This window comes from Nicotiana attenuata, chromosome 8 (assembly GCF_001879085.1).
Source record: "Nicotiana attenuata strain UT chromosome 8, NIATTr2, whole genome shotgun sequence".
In the NCBI taxonomy this organism is placed as follows: domain Eukaryota; kingdom Viridiplantae; phylum Streptophyta; class Magnoliopsida; order Solanales; family Solanaceae; genus Nicotiana; species Nicotiana attenuata.
Window position 1 is genome coordinate 26,185,186 of NC_031996.1, and position 18,917 is coordinate 26,204,102.

Consider the following 18,917-nt stretch of genomic DNA (forward strand, 5'->3'; position numbering starts at 1 on the left):
GGGGGGGGGGGGGGGGGGGGGGGGGTGTTTGTTTTATTCAGATTCTGTTTTTCTTGTTTGGACAATATTTGGTTGAACTTGAGAAATGTGTATTTGAAGTTGAAGTTAAAAAAAGAGTATTTGGAAGCTTATTCTGGCTCTTGCAGGTCCTTATCATGGTGGAGTTTGGAAAATGAAAGTTGAACTTCCCGATGCCTACCCTTATAGATCTCCATCAATTGGCTTTGTTAATAAAATCTACCATCCAAATGTTGATGAGATGTGAGTTGTAAAATGTTTGATTTCTATAATTTTGTGTAGATAATTTCATTATTCTCGTTTTGTTTAATCGAAGTCTGAAATTTCTGGGATTATCATCTTTCAGGTCAGGCTCAGTTTGTTTAGATGTTATCAATCAGACTTGGAGTCCCATGTTTGGTAATATGATTTAAGCATATGATTAGATTCTTGAAATTTCTTTGGCTTTGCCACCGATTTCGTCTTCACTAATTATAATATCTGGTTTTGATACAATATCCACAGATTTGACAAACGTGTTTGAAGTGTTTCTTCCACAACTTCTCTTGTATCCTAACCCGTCGGACCCATTGAATGGGGAAGCAGCTGCCTTGATGATGCGAGACCGAGCTGCATATGAACAAAGAGTTAAAGGTAAATTCAGCCGTATCAGGTGTTTATATGTTAAAAATATCTGTCGCAACTTCAAGTAGATTAAAAGAACCGACTTCAAGGTTTCTTGAATCTTTTGGTACTTTGTATGCTCTGTGCATAATCTCTTTGTTAGGCATGTTGGGAGTAGGCTAGACTGGTAGAATTACAATCTAACAGTTTTGTTTTGGTTTCTAGGGAATTGGTTCTCCTTTATTTGCTTGATATTTGCAGATATTAAGATATGGTTAGCATTCTATTATTGGCAGTGTGCTCTGAAGTTATCTTCCGTTGAATATTTCATGGTTAGACCATGTCCATGTGAGCCTGTGAGGTTGAATTAAACATATTGAAGTTACTGGCTTTCAATTCCTTTTCATAGGCAGCAACAACAACAAGCCCAGCAATTTCCCACAAGTGGGGGTTGGGGAGGGTAAGATGTACGCAACCTTACCCCTATCCTGGAAGGCCGAAGAGGTTGTTTCCGATAGACCCTCGGCGGGAGAACGGATGAAAGAAGATAAAAAAGTGGTGGCAACAAGTAGGAATATCAACAAGATAAAACAAACCGAAGCTAAGAAAGCAGCTAAACTACAACAACTACAACAACAACAACCCAGTATAATCCCACAGGTAAGGTCTAGGGAGGGTAGTGTGTACGCAGATCTTACCCCTACCTAGAGAGGTAGAGAGGCTTTATTCCATCCCAATTTAGGAGAATTTATAGTGTTTCCACACTTCCCCTCCAGCGTGGCTCGAACCCAAGACCTAACGGTCGCACTTGCCAAGTAGCTAAACTCTAGGTAGTAAAAGCAATATATGAGTAAAAGGATATCATACTAACACTAATGCTAGCGAACTGAGCAAAACAAAGAGAAACGCTCGACTACCTACTAGCCTTCTACCCTAATCTTCGATCTCCACACCCTTTTATCTAGGACCATGTCCTCAGTTAGCTCCAACTACGCCATGTCCCGCCTAATAACCTCTCCCCAAGACTTCTTAGGCCTACTTCTACCCCTCCTGATACCCACTAAGGCTAACCTCTCCCACCTTCTGACTGGGACTTCTGTACTTCTCCTCTTAACATGCCCGAACCATCTCAAACTTGCTTCCTGCATCTTATCCTCCACAGGGGCTACTCCCACCTTATCCCGAATAACTTCATTCCTAATCTTATCCAACCTAGTATGCCCACACATCCACCTTAATATCCTCATCTCGGTACTTTTAGCTTCTGGACATGAGGATTCTTAACAGGCCAAAACTCTGCTCCATACAGCATAGTCGGTCTAACTACAACCTTGTAGAACTTTTCTTTAAGTCTCAGCGGCACATTCTTATCACACAAGACACCATAAGCGAGCCTCCACTTCATCCATCCTGCTCCGATACGGTGCGTGACATCCCATCAATCTCCCCGTTACCTTGTATAATAGATCCAAAGTACTTGAAACTACATTTTCATAGGCACATTTGAAATATTGGAACTTAGGTTTTTGATAATAAAAAAGTGATTGTGCTCAAATTGAGGTCTAGCTTAATTGTTCTTAAAACCAATTTAACACAAGATGTTGTATTAGAAAGGAAGTGAAGTGGTTGGAATAAAAAGGAATGAAGTGCAAGAACCAGAATCCAAATGAGATCCTTAGCCAAAGAACTATGGAGCAGATAACATGTCGCCTAAACGATCAATCATTCTTCCTACTTGGCACTTACGCCTAAAGCAAGGTTAACCTTCAATTGGGACACTGTTGTACATCAGCCTTCTCATTTTCTTGGTCTTGTGCTTTGTATAGTTTCTTAGTTTATCTCAAGGAAGATGTCCACTGGATCTAGAAGTACCGTTCAACCTGATCAGGGGTCCTCATCCAGCGTGCGGCAGATTTGCCGACATATAATGTGGAAAACTTTCTAGTATACGTCCACTTGAGAATGAAGAGAACTCATAGTTAACCTGTTTCTAGCGTTCCAACTAGCTAGCGGAGTCTAACAATCCCTAATCTGCTTTGGATTGCTGCTATTCTGGTGCCTGTGGTGTATATAACTGGAGAAAGCTCAAACACAAAAAGAACAGGGAAAAAAAAAGAAGGGAACCTCCAGCTGTTGCCGGCTTAAGTCAGACCTGCCTTCACTTTCTTTCCGGAGAAGGCAACATATAAGCAGGTCATCCAACTGTGGCATCCTCTTTAATCATTAAACCTTCCAACGCTACCATTACCAGGATCTAGTTTTTGGCGGAAATACAGTTAGTAAATTAGCTTTTTTACTTCACTTATATGGGACCAGCAAGTCAGCAACTTCAACAGCAGCATCCACATACTCACCTTACAGAAAGCAACTTTTTTCTTGGGGAAATATACCAGTAGTAAGTAGAGATGAAATAATGTTAGTCAAAGGAGTTGCGAAGACAAACAGGTTGTGTTTAAATCTGCTATCCCAATGGTGTTCTCCTATGCCCTTCAAAAGTGTTGCTCTGCACCTACCCTACTTAGCCAGAACACTCGGTGGGAAGAGGTTAGCTGAAGAAACTCTCGGAGACGTGACAGAACTTTTTCCTTTTTTTTTTGAATTGTGGTATCCGGGCCAGCTTGCGCACATCTCGACTAATTCGGGGTACCTGCTACCTCCCACCAGTGCAGATATTAGCAACTCGGTCCACCAAAGCTTGGACAGATAAGAAATTACTTAGTGTTTTGCCTCTGCTAGGATTTGAGTGTGAAAACTCATGGTTCTCAACCCACTTCACTGATCAACAGAACTTTCTTGCTTATGTAGGAGCAAACACATTTTGTTCTTCTGAGCTAAGATCTGTCCTAATAAAAGCTAAGTATCTGCAGCCGGGCTTTGGTCTAGTGTAAGAGTTTAGCACGTGATATGTAGGTTAGATGCACGTCACGTGTTCGAACCTTCTTCCAAACAAAGGCTTGGTTTTATGGAGAATGGTAGAGGGAGAAGCCAATTATCCGCCGAGTACATTATTCCATGTGTCAGGATATCCAAGTTAGAAGCTATGTAGCTACTTCTAATAGAATGCCATTCTTTCACACTTTTCTCTGCTTTCGGAAGTATAGGCCATGAGAATCAGAACTTCTTAAGCATTTGCTAAGCACTCTTACCTTTTGTTACTAAAAGTGGTGACCTCTTTTCCGGAAGGTTCGTGTTCTGGATATGAAAATACATTTTACTACATAATCTATAACAGAATCTTTAAGATCAGTGTGATAGGGTTGCTGAGCATGTCCCAGGATTTAGTTAAACCTTTTCTGATTGTTGTATGAAAACTTGACAGAGCAGAGTAGTTTAGAATTAGGCTGCGACTGCCTCCTGGTCATTTCTCCTTTCAGCGACTAGGCTACACAGATTTTTGTTACCTGCATTTTAAAATGAAATGGTTTAAAAAATGAGGCCATCACATTCTCTAATGATGCATGAATTTGTAGATATTATCTTATGGATCTCTTCTCTCCCACCTACAAACTTGGTGATTAGGATATTGATAACGTTCCTCACTTTTTTGCATTGAGTTTTAACTTGTACGTGCTGATGTTATATCAGGTTATCTAAAAGGTAATTACAGGTAATAAGTGGAATATAACCTGAAAAATAAGGCTAATAACCTTCTAATGGCAGGTTATATTGCACTGATAGTGTAAAAATTCCATTGCTCTATTAGTATATATAACTTAAATCCTGTCGCATTTCCTTGAGAGTTCTGCATATAAATTAGTACTAATCTGAAACATACATACTTCTTGGCCAGAATATTGTCAAAAATATGCCAAACCAGAAGATGTTGGAGCTGCCACAGAGGAGGAGTCAAGTGATGAGGAGTTAAGTGAAGCTGAATATGATTCGGATGATGAGGAAATGGCAGGGCCTGTTGATCCATAATAATTCCTTCATTTCCATTACTATCTGTATATGTAAATGCTGTTATTTATCCTGTTTTAAAATCAAGTTAAACTTCATAGTTAAAGACTATTCATTGCAAGGGGGAAATCCTATAAGAAGTTCCCCTCTTCTGTAAGTTCAACATCAATGTAAATAGTTTTTAATGTTTTATTTCCTTAATGATCTTTTCTGTTTGCTCCTTTAAAAGCAGAGTCTATTGTGCTTATTTGGCATGATTGCCTTAGCCTATATAAGGTACACTTAAATATCAAAAACCAGTGGTCTTGATTCTGTCTAGAAAAATATTTAAGTTATATATACGGGGAGTGTAAAATTTTGTACATCATCACTGCAGTTTAACAACGGGGAGCCTTGGTGCAAACGGTATGAGAGTTGCCGACTAGTGGCCAGGAGGTAACTGGTTCAAGCTGTAGGAAAGAGCCTCTTAATGTAGTCCACTCCTGTCCTTTGGTAGATCCCGTGCATAAGGGGCTTAATGCACTAGGTTGTCTTTTTATCTATGTAGTTTTAGCATGTTGTTGCAAGTAGGCTACAACATTTTTACAAGATCACACCAACAAGAACTTTATAGGTGACCTAATTGTGTGAAAAAAATAGATCGTCAGTGAACAAAACTTATACTCGTCTAAACAATGCAAATGAGTAGAAGCAACATTATGACAACTTCTGATTCTCAATCAAGCACTCAAACCTGGAAAATGCCATCTCAGGTGAAGGTAGGGGTGGCAAACAAGTTGGTCGGATCGGATATGGGCGGGTCAAAAAAGGTAATACAAAGACAGTGATATGTAATTGCAGGAGTTTAGCTAACTCGAGGATCGCAATGTTGATTCAGGAGAAGCTCGAGAATTCAACTACGAAGAGTGCAGAAAAGAAGAAGAAGGAAAAAGAAGAAGAAGAAGAAGAAGAAGAAAAAGAAGAAGAAGAAGGAGGAGGCAGACTAGAATAGGAAATGGATATATTTTCATATATGTAACTTTGTTGCTTACAAATGTATTTATATCTACTAAATTTTATGAAATGATTGAGCTGCTAATAGATTTCTTCAACTAACAGATTCTTCCAACTAACATCTTCCAACTAACTCTTGTAACAACTTTAACTAACTCTAACTACTTTTTGAATTTTCAACTAACTGCCTTAACTACCTTTTGAATTCCATCTTCTATTATTCGTGTATCATTACTCCCCTCCAATAAGATCCTTGCCCACAAGGACCAAAGAATGGAAATCTAGTCCGTAAAACAGTAACAATTTCTCAAGTAGCAACATCAACAGGCAATCCTTGTCATTTGATTAGAACCTGTGCAACAGCCTTATTACCTCTTTTGATCATCCTCCTTTGCAAAATCAACTCAGGATCAGGGCAGTAAGGGCTTGCCAAATCAATAACTGGAGTATAAGATATCTGGGATGACACTTCATGGCACTTTTTCAGCAATGACACATGGACTGTAGGATGAATCTTCACCCCAGCAGGTAGTAATAGAGTATAAGCCACTGGACCAATTCTTCTAATAATCTGAAATGGACCATAAAATTTTACAGCTAATTTGTGTGACGAATGACTTGAAATAGTCACTTGTTTGTAAGGTTGGACCTTCAAACAAACCCAGTCTCCAACTTCAAATTGTCTGTCACTTCTATGAGAATCTGCCTGCTGTTTCATCCTAAGTTGGGCTCTTCTCAGATTGTGTTTAAGCAGTTGTAGCTTGAGCTCTCTATTGATCAATGTGTTGTATACGATGATTCTCCTGGTATGTATGGCAGATGCAGAGGAGGTGGTCTGCCATATAGTGCCTCATAGGGTGTAGTCTTAATAGCAGAATGAAAGCAAGTGTTATACCAATATTCAACCATTGGTAAATAGGAGAACCAGCTGTTAGCATCTTCACTACAGTAGCATCTCAAGTAAGTTTCAAGGCTTCTATTCAAGACCTCAGTCTACCCATCAGATTGAGGATGATAGGCTGAGGAGGTATGCAGCTGTACTCCTTGGAGTGTGAATAGCTCCTGCCAAAATGAACTCAAGAAAACAACATCTCTATCACTTGTAATAGCATCAGGCATCCCATGTAGTTTAACTATTGTATCAAGGAAAACCTTAGCAACTGATTGAGTAGTGTAACGATGTTTGAGTGGAATGAAATGAGCATATTTGCTTAGCCTGTCTACCACTACTAAGATTACTTCATATCCATTGGACTTGGGTAACCCATCAATGAAATCCATGCTGATTTGTGACCAAACTGCATCTGGTATAGGGAGTGGTTGCGACAGACCTGGATAAGCAGCCAAGTCTGATTTGTTCCTTTGACATATATCACATTTTTGGAAAAATTCTTTTATGCCCTTCCTCATAGTCTTCCAATAAAACAATTTCACCAACCTACTTAATGTAGCTTCAACCCCTGAGTGACCCCCTTGAGGACTAGCATGCCAAGCTGGCCTTTCTTAGTTTTGTTACTTTCCCAATCACTAGTTTGCCCTTCCTCCTTAGTTGGCCTTGAGTCCAAGTGAATTGTTTATAAGCAGTAGGATTATGTTGATGTTCTGCAATAAGTTGCTAAAGCTCAGAATCTGAATTCCAATTAGATTCTATGTTTTGGAACAAATCAGTGTCATGAGGTGATAACATTAGTGCTAATAGCTCAGCACCAGTGACCCTTGAAAGAGCATCAACTACTTTATTCTCCACTCCCTTCTTGTATTCTATAGAGTAGTCAAAAGGCATCAACTTTGTTAAGCAGAGCAGTTCAAAGTTAGTGTACAATTTCTTCTCCATAAGGAACTTCAGAGCTTTCTGGTCAGTCCTTATAATAAACTTCTGTCCCAGCAGGTATTGTGACCATTTAGAAACTGCATGAACAACAACTAATAGCTCCCTATCATAGACAGATAAAGCAGCATGTATAGGTGAGAGAGCTTTGCTAATAAAGGCTATTGTATGCCCTTCTTGCATGAGTGCTGCCCCTATACCATAACCACTTGCATCAATCTCCACAATGAATGTCTTGCTGGCATCAGGTAAAGCTAAGACAGGTGCCTGAGTAAGGGCCTCTTTCGATTCAGCTAAAGCTGCATCAGCAACTGATGACCATTTGAAATTGTTCTTCTTGGTCAATTCAGTTAATGGTTTGCAAATCACACCAAAGTTCTTGATAAACCTCCTGTAGTATCCAGTTAGGCCTAGAAATCCTCTTAACTGCTTGAGTGTAGTTGGTGTAGGCCAATTCCTCACAGCTTCTATTTTGTGAGGATCAGTAGAGACTCCTTCAGCTATAATAAAGTGGCCTAGATATTCAATTTTGTGGACACCAAAGAAGCATTTGCTTCTCTTAGCAAATAACTGATGTTTCATCATCTCCACAAAGACAGACCCTAGGTGAATCAAATGATCTTCTATAGTTTTGCTGTAGATTAGTATATCATCAAAGAAAACCAGCACATGTTTCCTAAGAAACTTGTGAAAGACAGAGTTCATTAATCCCTGAAAAGTTGCAGGAGCATTTGAGAGGCCAAAAGTCATAACCAGGTATTCAAAATGACCTGAGTGAGTTCTGAAGGCAGTTTTGGGTACATCCTCCTTTGCCATCCTAAGTTGATGGTAGCCCGACCTTAGGTCTATTTTAGAAAAGATTTTGGATCCCCCTAACTCATCTAACAAGTCTTCCACAATTGGAATGGGAAACTTGTTCACAGTATGTTTCTTCAGATCCCTATAATCTACACAAAGTCTCCATGTGCCATCCTTTTTTCCTACCAAGACCACTGGTGATGCAAAGGGACTATAGCTAGGTTGTATAATGCGTTTATCAAGCATCTGTTGTACTAAGCCCTCAATGATATCCTTTTTCACAGAAGGATACCTATAGGGTCTTTCATTTACAGGTTCAGTACCCTTATGCAACACAATTCTATGGTCAAATACACCTCTAGAAGGAGGTAGTTCAGTAGGTTCCTCAAACAATTTAGAATACTCAGATACCAAATGAGTTAATCTAATGTTTGTTTTAGGTTCTTCCTTAGCCTTAAGTGCATGCCACTATTCTCCAACATTCTCCATAGGCACTACTTGAATCATGCATAACTGAGAAGTGTTACCTGTATGTTTGGCTATCTTTACAGCTTCTTGAACCCTGACTTGATTGCCAGCTCCTCTCAGAAGACGATTTCTCCCTTTGTACCAAAACTCCATGGTTAGCTTCTTGAAATTCATCTTTATGTCTCCCAGAGTTAGCAACCATTGCACACCTAATACTACCACACAAGAGCCTAGTGGTAGTAATAGGAATTCTGCTGAAAACTCAACACCTTGCAACAACCATGTGATGGTACACATTCTGTCCACCATCATATTTCCATTAGTAGCAGCTACCATTTGAGGAGTAGTTGATCTGATCTTACATCCCAAATGATGAACCAAATCAGGATCTATGGAATTATGTGAACTCCCAGTATCAATCAGTATGTTCAAGGCCTTTTTAGCATGATACCCAGTCACCTTCAGAGTTCTGTAGCCTAAAGAACCATTTAGAGCATGTATAAAAATCTCCATCTGCTCTATGGGTTGATCTGGTTCTAGTTGATTGAACTCTTCCTCTTGCAGTATCAGTTCACCCTCCACTTCTGCGTCATGTCCATGCTCCATTCCCTCTAGTTCCAACACATATATTTGCTTGGCATTCTTACACTTATGCTCATGTACATACTTCTCATTGCAGAAGTAGCATAACCCTTTTGCCATTTTTTCATTCATTTCCTCTATACTTAATGTTCTTCTACTGAATCCCTTAGAAGTCCCCACATTACCTTGGCTAGGAGTTGATAACAATGGCATGCTGTTATTCCTTTGATCCATGATCTTTCTGGGAGAATTGTTTGATGCATAGCTGACTAATGGAGGTTGTCTAATAGCAGCTAAGTAAGCCTCCTGCATCTTAGTAGTTTTATACACCTAGGATAAGGTAGTGGGATTTGTGAGTTTGACAGCAATATTCAACTCATGTTTCAGTCCACCAAGAAAACAACTGATGGCATTCTCTTGTGATAGATTAACTTTTGTGAGATTTCTTTAAAAAAATAGCTTGATACTCCTTGACAGTACCGGTTTGCCTAATTTTCTTAATTTCCTCCATAGGATCATCAAAGTCGACTCCAAATCTTTCCACCATTGCCATCACATACTCAGTCCACGTAGCTGGTTGGAGATATTGTCTATACCTCATAAATGTTAGATGCTACTGTATAGCTTCACCTTCTAACTGCATTGCAGCCACCTCCACTATTTCTTCAGCAGGCACCTTCTCCATGGAAAAGAATTGCTTAATTTTGAATAGTGATGACTTCAGATCTTCACCATTAAACCTCAAGAATTCCATCCTCGACCATCTCGAGAAATTGGAATTGTGATTGTTATAACTGGCAGGGCCCTTTTCTCTTGGTGACCTTTCATCAGATGGTTCACCTTCATGTTGTGTAGGAGTCTTATCCCTGCGATTTCCTCCAGAATGAGTCAACTGTTCTTTGAGTTCTAGAACAGTCTGATCCAGACGGCTCATATTGGAGACCTCTCCAGCTAAAGCTCCAATATCTGCGACTAACTTCTGCATCAATTCACGCAGATTAGTTGGTTCTTCAATTGAGTTATCAGTTGATCGAGTACCTTTTGCCATGATTCCAAGGATTGGAAGCTCTGATACCTATGATACGCGATTGCAGGAGTTTAGCTAACTTGAGGATCGCAATGTTGATTCAGGAGAAGCTCGAGTATTCAACTATGAAGAGTGCAGCAGCAGCAGCAGCAGCAGAAGAAGAAGAAGAAGAAGAAGAAGAAGAAGAAGAAGAAGAAGAAGAATAGGAAATGGATATCTTTTCATATATGTAACTTTGTTGATTGCAATTTACAAATGTATTTATATCTACTACATTGTATGAAATGATTGAGCTGCTAATAGATCTCTTCAACTAACAGATTCTTCCAACTAACATCTTCCAACTAACTCTTGTAACAACTTTAACTAATTCTAACTACTTTTGAATTCTATCTTCTAATATTCGTGTATCAGAAAGATAAATTATCCGACCCAACCCATATTTAATATGTATAAAAAATGGGTTAACCGGCAGATAATATGAATATCTCTATTATTCATGGCTTCTTGAATATGATCACTTTTGGGAGAATTCCTAATCTCCCAAACTTGAGTTACCCCTAATTTGAGACGTTGGAAATGTAAAAGTTAAACTCATTAGTTATCCACTGGTTATCCATTTTTTAAGTGGATAATATGGTTCTTATTCGTTTTTTAATAGATAATATGGGTGGATAATTGTTTTCTTTTATACATTTTGCTACCACTAGACGAAGGCATTAATAATGGTAGACATTAACAGTGATTAACATCTGTTAATCTTCCAAATCATACTATCACACAAGTGGGAATAAAACTATTACAAATTGGTGTTTATAGAACACAAAACAGTGAGTAACACATCAAATAAATCACTCTAAATGTTGCATTTCACCAAGTAACTGAAGTTAAGGAAAAGAAACATGTAGACTTTCTGCCCAAACTGCGTCAAAGCGAAGCATTAAGAAGTTTTCTGATGATGAATGAAAAAGCAAACAAACACAGAAAAGAATGAAAAAAGAAATCCGACCTACCGGATTCGAACCAGTGACCTAAGGATTTCAGCAGTACCACTACAGTCCTCCGCTCTACCAACTGAGCTAAGGTCGGTCTTGTTGAAAACACTAATACCATATTCTATATATAATATTTTCTTCCCAATCTTCCCACAAAAGGCGCATCCATATTCGTATTAGTATTAAGAATGAAGATTTAGAGAATATTAAGCAAACTATCACTTAATCACGGTTGCTCACCTTATTCTTTATTTATTTGACACACCACCAAATTCGTTGATAGATACGATTCTTCCACCTTTAGTCAGAGATTTTAGGTTCGAGCTTTGAAATGATAAAAAATCCTGGTAGGGAACGCTTTCTCATTTAATGGGCCTTATGCTGCACGAATTTAAATTAGTTAGGAGTCCAAAGCAGATACCAAACACCGAACTAAAAATAATAATTTCCTTGGAGTTGTCCCCCCACCCTCCCCCGAATGTTTTGGCACATAGGTCCGGAGTTCGAGCTGTCTTTTGACCCATTGTAGTCTATTACAGTCTGGTTATGAAACTTTAACTTATTTAAGAGCACATAACATGATAATAAATCAAACTCCAGACAATGAGGAGTAGTAGTTTTGACTTTTGAGCGTCGGCGAATATGTTGAAATGGAACTGGGTATATATGTGTATGAGGAAGAGGAAATGGGGTTTGATCCTGAAATACCATTTGAATGCCAGCAGATTTTGCACACGTGGTGTCCGCCTATTGTCACAATTCAGCTTTTAAGTAATGATTTGGAACTGTAGTTGATTTGAGGCTTCACTTCAAATCTCAAATTAATATTTACTTGTATTATTTTTAGGTACATACAACATTTTAAAAGAATTTTATTTTATACAAATAGAATGAACTTTTTCTGGAAGCGCTGCAGATTTTAGTTACTAAAGAGTGTCTGTACCACTAAAGGGGTTGTTTGGTAGGATGCATTAGATAAAATAATGTATGCATTAGCTTTGTGTATTAATAATACCTTATTTGGTAGACATTTTGAACCTATGCATTAATTATGCAAGCATTAGTTATATATCCTATTTGGTATTATCCTATGCATAACTAATGCATAAAAAATCATGGTATTAGCAATGCAATGGGTTTTAATGCATGCATTAGCTAAGTCTCAAAACTTATGCTTGATTAAAATATGATAGTTATTATATTAATGCCAGTTTAAAATAATCTAAATTGTGAGAAATAAAATTATATCTCTAGTAAATCAAAAAATACTTAGCATATTTTTTTTTATAAATAAATATTTAGTTCTATATTACAATATAGATAGACAATCAAATAACTTTTTTAAAACTTTTTCATATAAAAATATTTCTCAATATATGTTTCTTTTAAAAGTTAGAGTGATGGACTGGTTTTGAGGGCATATTGTAAACAAGCAATTCTTTTAGAAATTGTGCAATGCTTTAATACATCAAACCAAATAATGGATAAGAAATATGTCACCATAACTATGACCAGCATAACTAATGCAAGCATAACTAATACGAGCATTACTAATACACCCTATTCGATATTATTCTTATGCACCCTACCAAACGACCCTTGGTGTAGACCAAACACATTATTTACTTGCAGCTTTGAGCTGTTAACACAGGCCAGTATAGCTTACATGCTACCATGACACACCACCAATATGAGCACAACCAAGATTCACAAAAAATTTATTTCCCATTATCACTTGTTTCTCGAGGCGGACCCAAAAAATTCAAAATTCTACCATATCGTGTCTAATTCTGGGTTCAAACTCTATCTTTTATTCTACTTCCGTTTCAAATTAGATGAGTTACTTCCCTTTTTAGTCTATTCCAAACTAAATGACACATTTTTAAATTTGAAAATAGTTTAACTTTAAACTCTTCATTTTGCCCATTTTTACCCTTAATGAGAAACTTTTATAACCATACAAATGTCATGGCACCACAAAGCTTTTACCCCTTAAGCTTTTAAGATCACAAGTTTCAAAAGTCTTTTTTTTTTTTTTCTGAAACTCTATGCCGAGTGAAACTACTTCGTCTAAATTGAAACAGAGAGATTAGTTATTTAATTGAATTTTTAACACATATACAAAGCTTAAGCCGAGATGAACCCGTAGCTTCTTCGTTGGCTCCGCCCCTGCGTTGTTTGAGTGAATGCTGACAGACCAGAAAACTGAAGATAGTTGGGTTGAAATTGTGCAAGAACAGGAGAGAGTGGCGAGAGAGGGAGATGAGAGAGACGACTAATTTTGACTCCAGAGCAAAAAAGTATTAAATGAGTCTTAAAACCCTTTTAAGAAGTTTTAATCCTACACCCTGAAGTTTCTAAAATTCTAAAAAGGATCCTGACCCAATTTAATCCAGTCATTAGAAATTTCACGCGCCAAAAAATGTACACATACTACCATGGCACAACACCATTATGAGCAAAAGCAAGATTCAGAAAAAACTAAATTTCCATTATCACTTTATGTAGAAACATCATTTCAGTGAATGTTTCCAGGTATTTCCTTGTACCAGTTTGACTACTAGTATATATTATTGTAGAAGGACATTAATCAACCGGAACAGGTTGCATGTTCTCTGCCTCTTTCCTAAGCTCTTGATACAGGACAGATGACAAGTACCTCTCTCCAAAACTTGGATGTATAGTCTGAAATTCCAAACCAAGAAATTCAAGACAATCAGTTAAAACATATGAAAAAGAACATTGAGTGGAGTGGATTAAAGTAGCTTATATAATCATTACCACAATGAGTTTGCCTCTGTTTTCTGGTTTGTTGGCGAGCCTTAGCGCTGCTACTGTATTAGCTCCTGATGATATCCCGACCTACACGGCAAAGGTTCATTTTCTATAACATAAAGCAATCATAACAGACTTGTACTACACACACAACAACTACTACTACTATTATTACGCCTCAATCCCAAGTGAGTTTGTGTCGGATATATGAATCGTCATTGACATGTCGCTCCATATAAGCTCATCTACTTGTACTATTCATATAACGCCATTTAATATTGGAAAAAAGATCCATCACATTTCATCAAAAATAAGAGAGTGATATAGCAGAAACTTATTTACCATAAGACCTTCTTTCAATGCCAGTTCCCTAGCCATATTTACTGCTTCTTCACTTGAAACCTGCAATACATCAAACATAGTTCATGTATCAATTACTAAAATGACTATCTTAGTAGAGGCGCACCCACGATTTAAACTTGATTCATTGCTAATTATGGGTTCAGAATTTGATATCTGTTAAAACTCTAGTGATTCTTAACACACACACACACACATATATCTGTTAAAACTCTAGTGATTCTTAACACACACACACATACATATATATATATATATATATATATATATATATATATATATATATATATATGTCGAAAGTATTTGATTCAGTTGAACCCCTATCTATCTGGTTATAGTTCCATTTAAGCAAAACTCTAAATCACATAATTAATCTTCCGCTACGCATGAAATGAAATTAAGAACTCAACATACCATCAGAACTTCTTCCATTATATCCATCTCTAGGATATCAGGCTTGAATCCAACTCCATTACCAGTTATGTGGTGAGGACCTGTATAAAAAAGATTTAGAAATCTTTGTAAAACAAAAACTACTCAGATGCCACAAGAAATGAAAGAAAGGGGGCCAGGATTTGTTTGTGATATGTTATTTGCGACAATTTTCTAGTTATATTCCCCTCTTGAGTATGCTGAATATTAAATGATAGAAAGTCAAGTCAATTACCTGGTTTTCCACCATTCAATACATTGCTTTCTGTTGGCTCAATTCCATATATCTAGCAAGACAGCAGAATATATAAACATGATGTTACAGTACTGATTAAGCTCATAGGAGCATTCACAAATAAAAAGATGATATATATTTACCTTAACATTAGGATTTTTGGATTTCAGATACTGTCCAACACCAGAAACAGTGCCTCCACTTCCTATTCCCATGACAAAAATATCAACATTACCCTGAGTATCTTCCCATATTTCGGGGCCAGTTGTCTCAAAATGAACCTGTATACAATGTCAATGTTGAAATGGCCTATATTAGTACAATGTCTCTAAAGTTTCGTTAACGTCAAGACATATATCAGATGATTTGCTAACGACAAGCAATGATTGACACCAAAGTATAACAGAAGGTAAAGGCGGCTTGGTGCACTAAGCTCCCGCTATGCGCGGGGTTCGGGGAAGGGCCGAACCACAAAGGTGTATTGTATGCAGCGTTATCTTGCATTTTTGCAAGAGGTTGTTTCCATTGCTCGAATCCGTGACCTCCTGGTCACATGGCAGCAACTTTACTAGCTACGCCAAGGCTTCCCTTCAAGGATAACAGAAGGTAGAAATTATTAGGTGTTTGTCCAGATTTTCTTACCATAATTGGTTTTCCTATTTCATGAAGGAAATGACAAATTTACTATAATTGGATTTTTCTTTTCCTAGAAGGAAAATATAATTCTTCCATATTTGGCTAGTCACTTTACTTGTAGGAAATTCGGAGTTCTATAAATTGAAGATCCGTCCTTCTCATTTAGTAGCATCCACAATGTAGCCATAGAAGGCTTGAGAGTCTTGTTTAGGGGGAGAACTTTACGGGACAAGTGTTAGCGCGTCACTTGTGTTTGCCTCTTCGTGAGATTGTTCTCTCGATTTTTGTACTCTCTTTTTATATAGTGGATTGCTCATCTCCGTCGTGGATGTAGGTCAGTTGATCGAACCACGTTATATGTTTGTGTCTCTTTTGTTGTTGGATTTATCGTCGTCTAAGGTTTGCTTTGCTAGATTCCGTATGACACCAGATTTTTTCGGTCCTAACAAAAATAAGATATTTCATATCGTAAAGGTGGCATTTTTGAACAGTTTCCTTTAACAGAAAATTTAGAAAGCAGATTTGAGAGCAAGTAAGATGGAGAGATACTTGGGTATTGGCAGGATTGGAGAATTGTTGAAGCATAAACGCATTAGGTGTAGATTCCAAAAGATCATAAGCCTTCTTAACAGTTCCTCCCATTCCTTTAGTTGGATCTGTGATTACTAAATCAGCCCCAAATGCTCTCATACAGACCCTTCTCTCCAAACTTGTGTAGGACGGCATTGTTAAAACCATTTTATAGCCTTTCATCGCCGCCATAAATGCCATACTTATTCCCATATTTCCTGATGTTGGCTCAATTAGTGTTGTCTGCATATTATACATAAGATAGATAAGAAGCAAAATCTAGCCAAACAACAACATCAAGTTAAACTGAACGATTGACAAACTAATGTATATGTGCAAGTTCTTGTTTTCTACTACTTTTGGTCCATATTATCTGCCTTTTAAGATTTCTGTATACATCAAGTTACACTGAACGATTGACCAACTAATGTATATGCGGAAGTTCTTGTTTTCTACTACTTTCGGTCCAAGTTATCTACCATTCAAGATTTCTGTATACCCCTTTAAAGTAAGCCATTTAATTAATTAAACTACCTCTTTACTTTAAAAATTCCCAAAATATTTGATACATGCTACATTTTCAAATACTTTATTAAACTTTTCAAGATTTAAAATTTTGATCTGAGATTCCCTCTAAACTAACTTTTCAACTATTACATGTATTTTGGTGGACTGATCATTAATATAATATACAAGTTAAACTAACATCTTGAACTTCGTGGGCAAAGATGAATGAAGTATTTTGAGAAGAAAAAAGGAAAAAAAGAAGAAGCATGTTTACTTACTTTTCCAGGTGAGATTAAGCCTTTCTTTTCTGCATCATTAATCATAGCAAATGCCGGTCTGGTCAAAATGGCAAAAAAATAAAAATAATATCAAAATTAAAAAAATAGAAATGAAAGAGGTTCTTTAGTTGTTTGAAAGTCATTTACCGGTCCTTAATGCTAGAAGTAGGCTGCATCATCTCTTGTTTAACAGCAATATAAGCACCACATCCTTCACTCACTTTGTTAAGATAAACTAATGGTGTTTTTCCAATGAGCTGAATTTTGAAAAATATTACAAATTCATCACATAAGCTTATCATGTAAAGAAAAAATCCATCACATAAATTTATCATGAAAAGAAAACAATTTCATCACATAAACAAATGACATGTCCTCACTTTCTATTTAATTGTGGGCGGAGAGACATCGTCGATAGGGGTTCAATTAAATTGGCTTCATCGTAATTTTGAGTCCATTACTCAAATGGCCACTCAACTATCCCAAATTATCCCTTAATGTCACTGAACTATGCCTATTGCACTCAGAATGTCATTCAACTAGATTTTCCAAATTTTGGATTGCCAGATACCTATTTTACCCTCTAAAAAATATAAAAAGAAGATAAATGTTTATAATTTAGAGGGTAAAATAGGTATTTGGCAATCCAAAATTTGGAAAATCTAGTTGAGTGACTTTCTGAGTGCAATAGGCATAGTTCAGTGACTTTGTTGTTACAAACGAAAGAAAAGTAACTTTAGGAGATGATTTGGGATAGTTGAGTGACCATTTGAGTAATTGACTCTCGTAATTTTATATGGCACAAGTAGAGTAAGAACAATATTTTTGTATACATATAAATTGTTGAATTTTCTTAGCATAGAATAGCTTTTAATGTTATAGGTTCAATTAGGTGTCACATTCTTGTAACTTGTTAATGGGGGAAGTACAAAAATAGTCATTCTTAGGGCTGCTATTTAGGGATTAGCCAATATTTTTTCGTCCCGAGAATTTGAATTAAAAGTCTTAGTTTCAGGACTTTGTATCGTGAAAAATTGACATTCAGGACACATTGCTAATTTCTAAATAGCAGTTCTAAAATGGTTAGGTGGAGTTATTTCTACCTTTTTAATCCCTATAGTAGAATTATTTCTACCTTTTTAATCCCTATAGTAGAATTTCTGATTCCAATACTGATTTTGTGAATGAATCAGAACATTAAAGTGGTAAGGTTATTTGTTAGTGATGGTTCATGGACCAAAATATTTTTCCAAATATAGTAACAAGTGATGGAAATAGCTCAACTTAAAAACTAAAAAACAAAATTGCCAAAAATGACAAGCTGAAAAAAAGACAAAGAGGAAAAGAAGAATTAATAAAAGAGAAAATAATTAAAAGAAACAGAAAAATCACGTAAAATTCAGAAAGAACATTGGAAGATAGACGCAAAGAGTGAAGGCAAAGTTCTGACAAAGCACGCCGAAAAAACACAACCACCTGGGGTGTGTTTGGTATAACGGAAAAAATGTTTTGCGTGGAAAATGTTATCCAAGAAAATATTTTATTAGAAAATAAGTAGTAATTTTATTTATTTTCCGGTGTTAGGTACGCAAAATATGAAAAATAACTTCTCAAGAGTATTCATAAATAATTTAGATACAATAAACATGAAGACATAAACTTTCGAACCAACAACCTTCCGAACCCACAAATTTTATAAACTTCTGAACCGCTAAACTTTCGAAACCGCGAACTTTTGAACCCGTAAACTTTGTAATTTCTAAACCCGTAAACTTCCAAACACATAAACCGAACTCATAACTTTGGAACTTATAAAATTTCGAACATGTAAACCGAAAGATAAAAAAACAGAATATATAAAAAAAAATTTAAGGGTTGAGGGGGGGGGTAGGGGGTGGGGGGTAAGGGGTAA

At 36.9% G+C, this 18,917-nt stretch overlaps 2 protein-coding genes and 1 non-coding gene across 3 annotated transcripts in view; 1 reads left to right on the plus strand and 2 right to left on the minus strand.

Moving 5' to 3' along the window:
* LOC109231093 (ubiquitin-conjugating enzyme E2-23 kDa-like) overlaps nucleotides 1-4,727 on the plus strand; it is a 5,748-nt gene extending 1,021 nt beyond the window's left edge. The window contains exons 3-6 of the mRNA XM_019396649.1: nucleotides 147-261; nucleotides 365-417; nucleotides 523-651; nucleotides 4,412-4,727. Of these exons, the coding sequence (XP_019252194.1) occupies nucleotides 147-261; nucleotides 365-417; nucleotides 523-651; nucleotides 4,412-4,542 (428 nt within the window). The 3' untranslated portion in view covers nucleotides 4,543-4,727. The remainder of the gene's footprint in view (nucleotides 1-146; nucleotides 262-364; nucleotides 418-522; nucleotides 652-4,411) is intronic.
* Nucleotides 11,221-11,306, minus strand: TRNAY-GUA. Its single transcript is given in 2 exon segments — nucleotides 11,221-11,256; nucleotides 11,270-11,306. It is a non-coding gene; the product is annotated as a tRNA-Tyr (tRNA).
* LOC109231094 (bifunctional L-3-cyanoalanine synthase/cysteine synthase 1, mitochondrial) overlaps nucleotides 13,647-18,917 on the minus strand; it is an 8,017-nt gene continuing 2,746 nt past the window's right edge. The window contains exons 2-10 of the mRNA XM_019396651.1: nucleotides 17,153-17,262; nucleotides 17,006-17,063; nucleotides 16,200-16,463; nucleotides 15,158-15,295; nucleotides 15,015-15,066; nucleotides 14,762-14,841; nucleotides 14,330-14,389; nucleotides 13,994-14,074; nucleotides 13,647-13,897 (exon numbers count right to left, since the gene is read on the minus strand). Coding sequence (XP_019252196.1) covers nucleotides 13,799-13,897; nucleotides 13,994-14,074; nucleotides 14,330-14,389; nucleotides 14,762-14,841; nucleotides 15,015-15,066; nucleotides 15,158-15,295; nucleotides 16,200-16,463; nucleotides 17,006-17,063; nucleotides 17,153-17,262 — 942 coding nt within the window. The 3' untranslated portion in view covers nucleotides 13,647-13,798. The remainder of the gene's footprint in view (nucleotides 13,898-13,993; nucleotides 14,075-14,329; nucleotides 14,390-14,761; nucleotides 14,842-15,014; nucleotides 15,067-15,157; nucleotides 15,296-16,199; nucleotides 16,464-17,005; nucleotides 17,064-17,152; nucleotides 17,263-18,917) is intronic.